A 5,098-nucleotide genomic window follows, 5' to 3' on the forward strand; every position below is an offset into this window, starting at 1 on the left:
GGAGCCCCCCGGGATTGAATCCAGCCACCCCCGCAGCCCCCCGGGTTGAGTCCAGCCACTGGCAGAGCCTCCAGCCCCAGCCCCAGCCCCAGCCGCCCCTCTGGAACCCCCCGGGATTGAACCCAGCCATCCCCAAAAGATCCCCCAGGCCGGCCCCAGCCAGGCCCCATGGAGCCCCCAGCTCGGCCTAGCCACCCCCGGAGCCTCCAGACCCAGACCCAGACCCAGCCGGTCCCCTGGAGCCCCCAGGGCTGGACCAGCCCCCGGCGCCCCCAGGCCAGCTCCACACCCCGTCCTGGCCTCAGGGCCGGGTCCGGGTTGCCGGCAGTGCCCTGGGCTGGTCCTTGGGGCTGCCGGGGGCTCGCCGTGCACCACCTCCCCTCGACCGACACAGCATGGCAGAGCGCTGGGTTTATTACACAGGAACAAACGCCAGTACAATGCGTTGGGGCCGCCTGGCCCGGCGCCCCAGGGCCGGGGCTGGGGCTGGGGCTGGGGCCAGAGCGGGAGCAGGAGCAGGAGCAGGAGCGGGTTGGCATCGCCAGGACGAGGGCTGCAGCGCGGCCGGGCAGCCGGTGCGGCCACCACCTCGCAACGGGGAACCGCGGCAGGGGCAGCTGCCCCATGTGGGGTCCCAGCGGCGCGGCGCAGCCGTGCCCGGCTCTGGGGCGCGCTGGCTGGGCGCCCTGCGCTCACCGGTACCGCTTGCGGATGCTGATGAGCTCCTGGTGGAGGGTGCTGAAGCTGGGCCGCTTGCGGGGGTCGTACTCCCAGCAGCGCTGCATCAGGCGGTACACCTCGTCGGGGCACTGCTTGGGGGGGTCCAGCCGCACGCCTGGGGGCAGAGCGGGGATGGGGTGCTGCCACGCGCGGCCGACCGTGGGGCAGGGCCCGCGGCCCCATGAGGCTCCCTGGCCCGCAGCAGCCCTCACCGGTGGGGACCCACGGTGCCTTACCCTGCTCGACCGCCTCGCGCGTCTGCTGGTTGCTGAGGTTGGCGTAGGGGACGGCGCCCAGGCTGAAGGCCTCCCACAGCAGGATCCCGAAGCTCCAGACGTCGCTCTCCGAGGTGTACCGGCCTGGGGGCACAGCGGGTGCTGGCAGTGCRGGACGCGGCACCACACCGCTGGCTGTGCCCGTGCTTGCCACCTCCCGCTGCCCGGGATCACCCACCRTACAGGACAGACCCGCTGCCTGGGATCACCCACCACGCGGGACCCTCGGCAGCCCAGGACACCCGGGTCCCAGCCATGCTGCCAGGCTGGCGCAGCCTCCCCTTCCYTCGTCCCACCACAGCCCTGGGCTGTGCAGGATCCCGGGCCGCGGCTGTACCGTAATTGAGGGCTTCTGGGGCAGTCCACTTCACGGGGATCTGCTTCATGCCCCCCGTGGAGGCGTAGACACCGCCCTCCTCCTCCCGCGACATCCCGAAGTCGCTGATCTTCAGCATGTTCTTCTCCGTCACCAGGCAGTTGCGAGCGGCCAAGTCCCTGGGGATGGTGCAGAGCCCTCAGCCGCACTCGTGCCCCTCTGCGTGGCGCAGGAGCAGGGCCTTCCCCGGGGCACGGCACAGGCCTGGGGGAGCAGGGACTCCTGGGTGCCCCCCGCTCCGCACCGAACCAGTGTCACCAAGCCAGGACCCCTGGGTTGCCTCCATCTGGCCACGCACAAACCAGGCCAGGCCGCCCTCGGCTGCAGCTCCCACGCGGCCGCCTGTCCCGCGGCACCCCTTGCACCGGGGCCGGCACCAGAGCAGGTTCCTGGCATGGTCCTGCCCGGAGCACAGCAGCCGCGAGCTGCGTGCCATGCCGCGGCACGCCGTACCACGGCGGGGCCCACCTGTGGATGCAGTGCTTGCTCTCCAGGTACTCCATGCCCGCTGCAGCGTTCTCCGTCATCTTGATGAGCTCCTTCACCTTGAGGTGGGCCCCCTCGCTGCGCAGGAAGCTCAGGAAGTCCCCCCCTGCACGGAGCATGGCGTGAGCACCAGGCGGCTGGCCGGCGCGGTGGGCACGGCCATGCGGGGCGCTCGGCGGCGGCTGCTCACCCTGCACCAGCTCCATCACGATGTAAATGGGCTGTTTCTGCGTGCAGACACCGATGAGCCGGACAATGTTGGGGTGGTTGTACTGCTTGAGGATCCTGCGGGGCCGGCAGCGGGTGCCGTGAGCGYGTGAGGGGCCAGGCTGCCCCCCGGCACGTGCCGCCCACGTGCCATCCCGGCAGTGCAGCCCGGATAGGGCCCTCGCTCCACAGGGACGCTGCAGCCCCACGGGGGGTTTAAATGGCCCAAAGTCCTGGGGATGGACAGACAGGCTGGGACAGACGAACATGATGGCCATACAGACCTGGCTTCCTGCAGGAATTTGGCCTTGAGTTCGGGCGGGAGGTTTTCCCGGCAGGATTTCACGGCCACGGGGGTGTTGTCAGCACGCAGGCGGCCGCTGAACACCTCTCCAAAATTACCCTGCCAAGAGAGGCCGATGCACTGGCCAAGCCTGCAGCAGCACAGCCTGGGGCCATCACTCCCCCTGGTGCCCCGCGGAGCCCCTGGGGTCAGCCCTGCCTCCCGTGGGCAGGCCCGGGGCGCCCGGCACTCACCCGGCCGATGCGCTCCCCCAGCAGCACGTCCTCGTGGTTGAGCACCCACTTGTCCTGGGGAGAGCAGGCAGTGGAGGGCAGTGAGAATTCCTCTCCTGTCCCAGTCTACACCCCCTCCGCAGCCCCCTTACGCCAGCCGGGGGGGGGGTGCCGCAGCCCCACAGGGCCCAGCACCAAGCTGTGACTCAGGGCCACGTTCACCACGTCTGGCTGGGGGCCAGGGCTGCACTGCCTGCGGGGGACACGTCTCCCCTCGCCGGCTGGCCACTACCTTGAGCACAGCCCTGGCCAGGACGATCCCGCTCTTCCGGGTGATGGGCTGCTGGCTCTGCAGGCAGTGGTCGATTAGCAGCGGGATAGTGGGGAAGCCGTCGCCCTCCAGCCGGTACATGTTCTGCAGGGTCAGGCACGCAGGCATGGGCATGCACATGTGGGCATGCATGGGCGTGCACACGTGGGCATGTGTGGACGCGCACGTGGCATGCATGGGCGTGCACACGTGGGCATGCATGGATGTGCACATGTGGGCATGCGGGGGTGTGCACACGTGGGCATGCATGGGCGTGCACATGTGGGCATGCGGGGGTGTGTGCACACATGGGAATGCAGGGGTATGCACACATGCGCATGCGTGGACATGCACACGTGGGCATGCACACAGGCGCATGCATGCACACGAGGCAGCATGCGCAAGTGGGCACCCATGCACATGATGTCAGGCTTGCTCCCGGGGCCCTGTGCTGGGCATGCATGCACACACCTTGTACACATAYGCATGTGCCCCGTGCATTTCATGTGAGTGGCTGCACAGCAAGGTGCATGCCTGCACGGGGCCCTGTGGCCTGCCCCAGCCCCTGCCCAGGCAGCTTCAGCGCCCCGCGCTGCCCCGCGCTCACTCACGTCACCAGCCTGGATGATGAAGTGCCGGGGCTGCCCGTCCCACAGCACGCTGAGCACGTAYTCCTGCTTGCCCTGGCTCTCCCGCACCAGAAAGTCCCCGCTGCAGGTCAGCAGCTCCTGCACCTCCGAGCGCGGGATGGCCCCATGGTACCAGGCCTGCTGGCACAGGGGCTTCTGCACCTCCGGGATCAGTGGCACGGGGGGTGGCAGCTGCATGGAGACGCAGGTGAGCCCAGCCATGCCCCACGGTCCCGCTGGAGGTGTGGGGAGGAGCAGCAGGGCCTGGAAACTGTGCCCGGAGCCAGGTCCGGCAGGCAGAGGGAGCAAGGGCTGGAGCATGATGGGCAGGGGGGCTGGAGAGCCGTGGGGAGGGCAGCTGCAGGGCAGGAAAGCAAAGGSCAGGGGGTGCCGAGGGGCTGGGAAGGCTGGCGGGGCAGCCGGGGCGGAGGCAGGGTGGCTGGGCGGCCCGGGGACTCACCAGGTACTTGGGGCGGAAGATGCCTGAGATGTGGTTCTTGAGGGTCTCCAGCGCGGTGGCCCCGCTCCGCTCCTGCTCCTGGGGGACGGCGGCCGCGTGAGCGGCGCCCCGCGGTGCCGGCCGTGCCCGCAGGGCTGCGGGGCCACAGAGCTGGGCGTGCTCCCGGCCCCCGGACTCACCACGGAGGAGAGAGACTGCCGGTCCTCCGGCAAGGGCAGGGCGGGCAGGGGGTCCCGGGAGTCCAGCTCCGCCAGCTTCTGGGCCAGCATGTCCCGCTGCGCCTGCAGCTTGGCCTGGGCGCAGAGGCAGCCCTGGAGCTGCTGCTGCGCCTCCTGCAGCCCCTGGCGCTTCCCCAGCAAGTGCACCCTGGGGACATGACGCAGTGGGTCAGCACCCGCCGCCCGCGCCACCCCGGCTCCCCGCCGCCCGCCACGCCTCACCGCTCCCCGGGGCCCAGGCCCTGCTCCTCGCCCCGGATCTCGGCCTGCAGCTCCCGCACCCGCTGCTCCTTGCTGCTCACGGCCTCTGTGGCGGCCACCAGCTCCTCCTCGACGGACGTCAGGCTGCAAGAGACACAGCTGCAGGCGGCCCCGGGACGCGTGGAGCCCCGCTCCCCATGTGTGGCCCACGGCCCAGCCCCGCTCACGAGTGCTGCACGCTCTCGACGGTCAGTTCGTTCAGCTGCAGCTCCCCGGGTGCCAGGTTCTCCGTCTCCTCCAGGAGGCTCTCATCGAAGCTCACGGCCGGCGGAGCCTCGCAGCCGTACCTGCAAGAGGAGCACTGGCCTCATGCGGGGCTGGGACCCTGCGTTGGAGCTGCCCGCGGCCTGGCGGGCACATGCAGCCAGCGCAACGGCATGCGGGCAGGGCAGCGTACCTGTGGCACTGCACAAAGCTGCTGTACTCGGTGGCGGGGTCAATGGCCTGGACAGCGYGGGCTATTTCCTGGTGCACGGCCAGCATGTCCTCCTGCACCAGGCTGCTGATGCTGTGGTATTCCCAGAGGATCTCCCTCCTGTCGGGACGCGGGCATCAGGGGCTGAACAGCCTGGCGTGCCCCTGTGCAGAGCCGTCCCTGCACCCTGCGCGGAGCCTGCACAGCCCTGTCCCTGCACCCTGC

The 5,098-nt window shown here is 70.3% G+C and overlaps 1 protein-coding gene across 2 annotated transcripts in view; it reads right to left on the reverse strand.

Moving 5' to 3' along the window:
- Window positions 1-410: 410 nt before the first annotated feature.
- The window catches only part of FES (FES proto-oncogene, tyrosine kinase), an 8,643-nt gene continuing 3,955 nt past the window's right edge, over window positions 411-5,098 (reverse strand). For both annotated transcript variants that reach the window (XM_026087386.1, XM_026087385.1), the window contains exons 6-19: window positions 4,856-4,993; window positions 4,626-4,745; window positions 4,420-4,542; window positions 4,159-4,345; window positions 3,980-4,057; window positions 3,502-3,711; window positions 2,873-2,995; window positions 2,602-2,655; window positions 2,349-2,467; window positions 2,048-2,142; window positions 1,840-1,963; window positions 1,333-1,490; window positions 957-1,079; window positions 411-835 (exon numbers count right to left, since the gene is read on the reverse strand). In XM_026087386.1, coding sequence (XP_025943171.1) covers window positions 693-835; window positions 957-1,079; window positions 1,333-1,490; window positions 1,840-1,963; window positions 2,048-2,142; window positions 2,349-2,467; window positions 2,602-2,655; window positions 2,873-2,995; window positions 3,502-3,711; window positions 3,980-4,057; window positions 4,159-4,345; window positions 4,420-4,542; window positions 4,626-4,745; window positions 4,856-4,993 — 1,795 coding nt within the window. In that variant the 3' untranslated portion in view covers window positions 411-692. The remainder of the gene's footprint in view (window positions 836-956; window positions 1,080-1,332; window positions 1,491-1,839; window positions 1,964-2,047; window positions 2,143-2,348; window positions 2,468-2,601; window positions 2,656-2,872; window positions 2,996-3,501; window positions 3,712-3,979; window positions 4,058-4,158; window positions 4,346-4,419; window positions 4,543-4,625; window positions 4,746-4,855; window positions 4,994-5,098) is intronic.

Source organism: Apteryx rowi, unplaced genomic scaffold (assembly GCF_003343035.1).
Source record: "Apteryx rowi isolate R43461 unplaced genomic scaffold, aptRow1 scaffold_713, whole genome shotgun sequence".
Classification (NCBI taxonomy): Eukaryota; Metazoa; Chordata; class Aves; order Apterygiformes; family Apterygidae; genus Apteryx; species Apteryx rowi.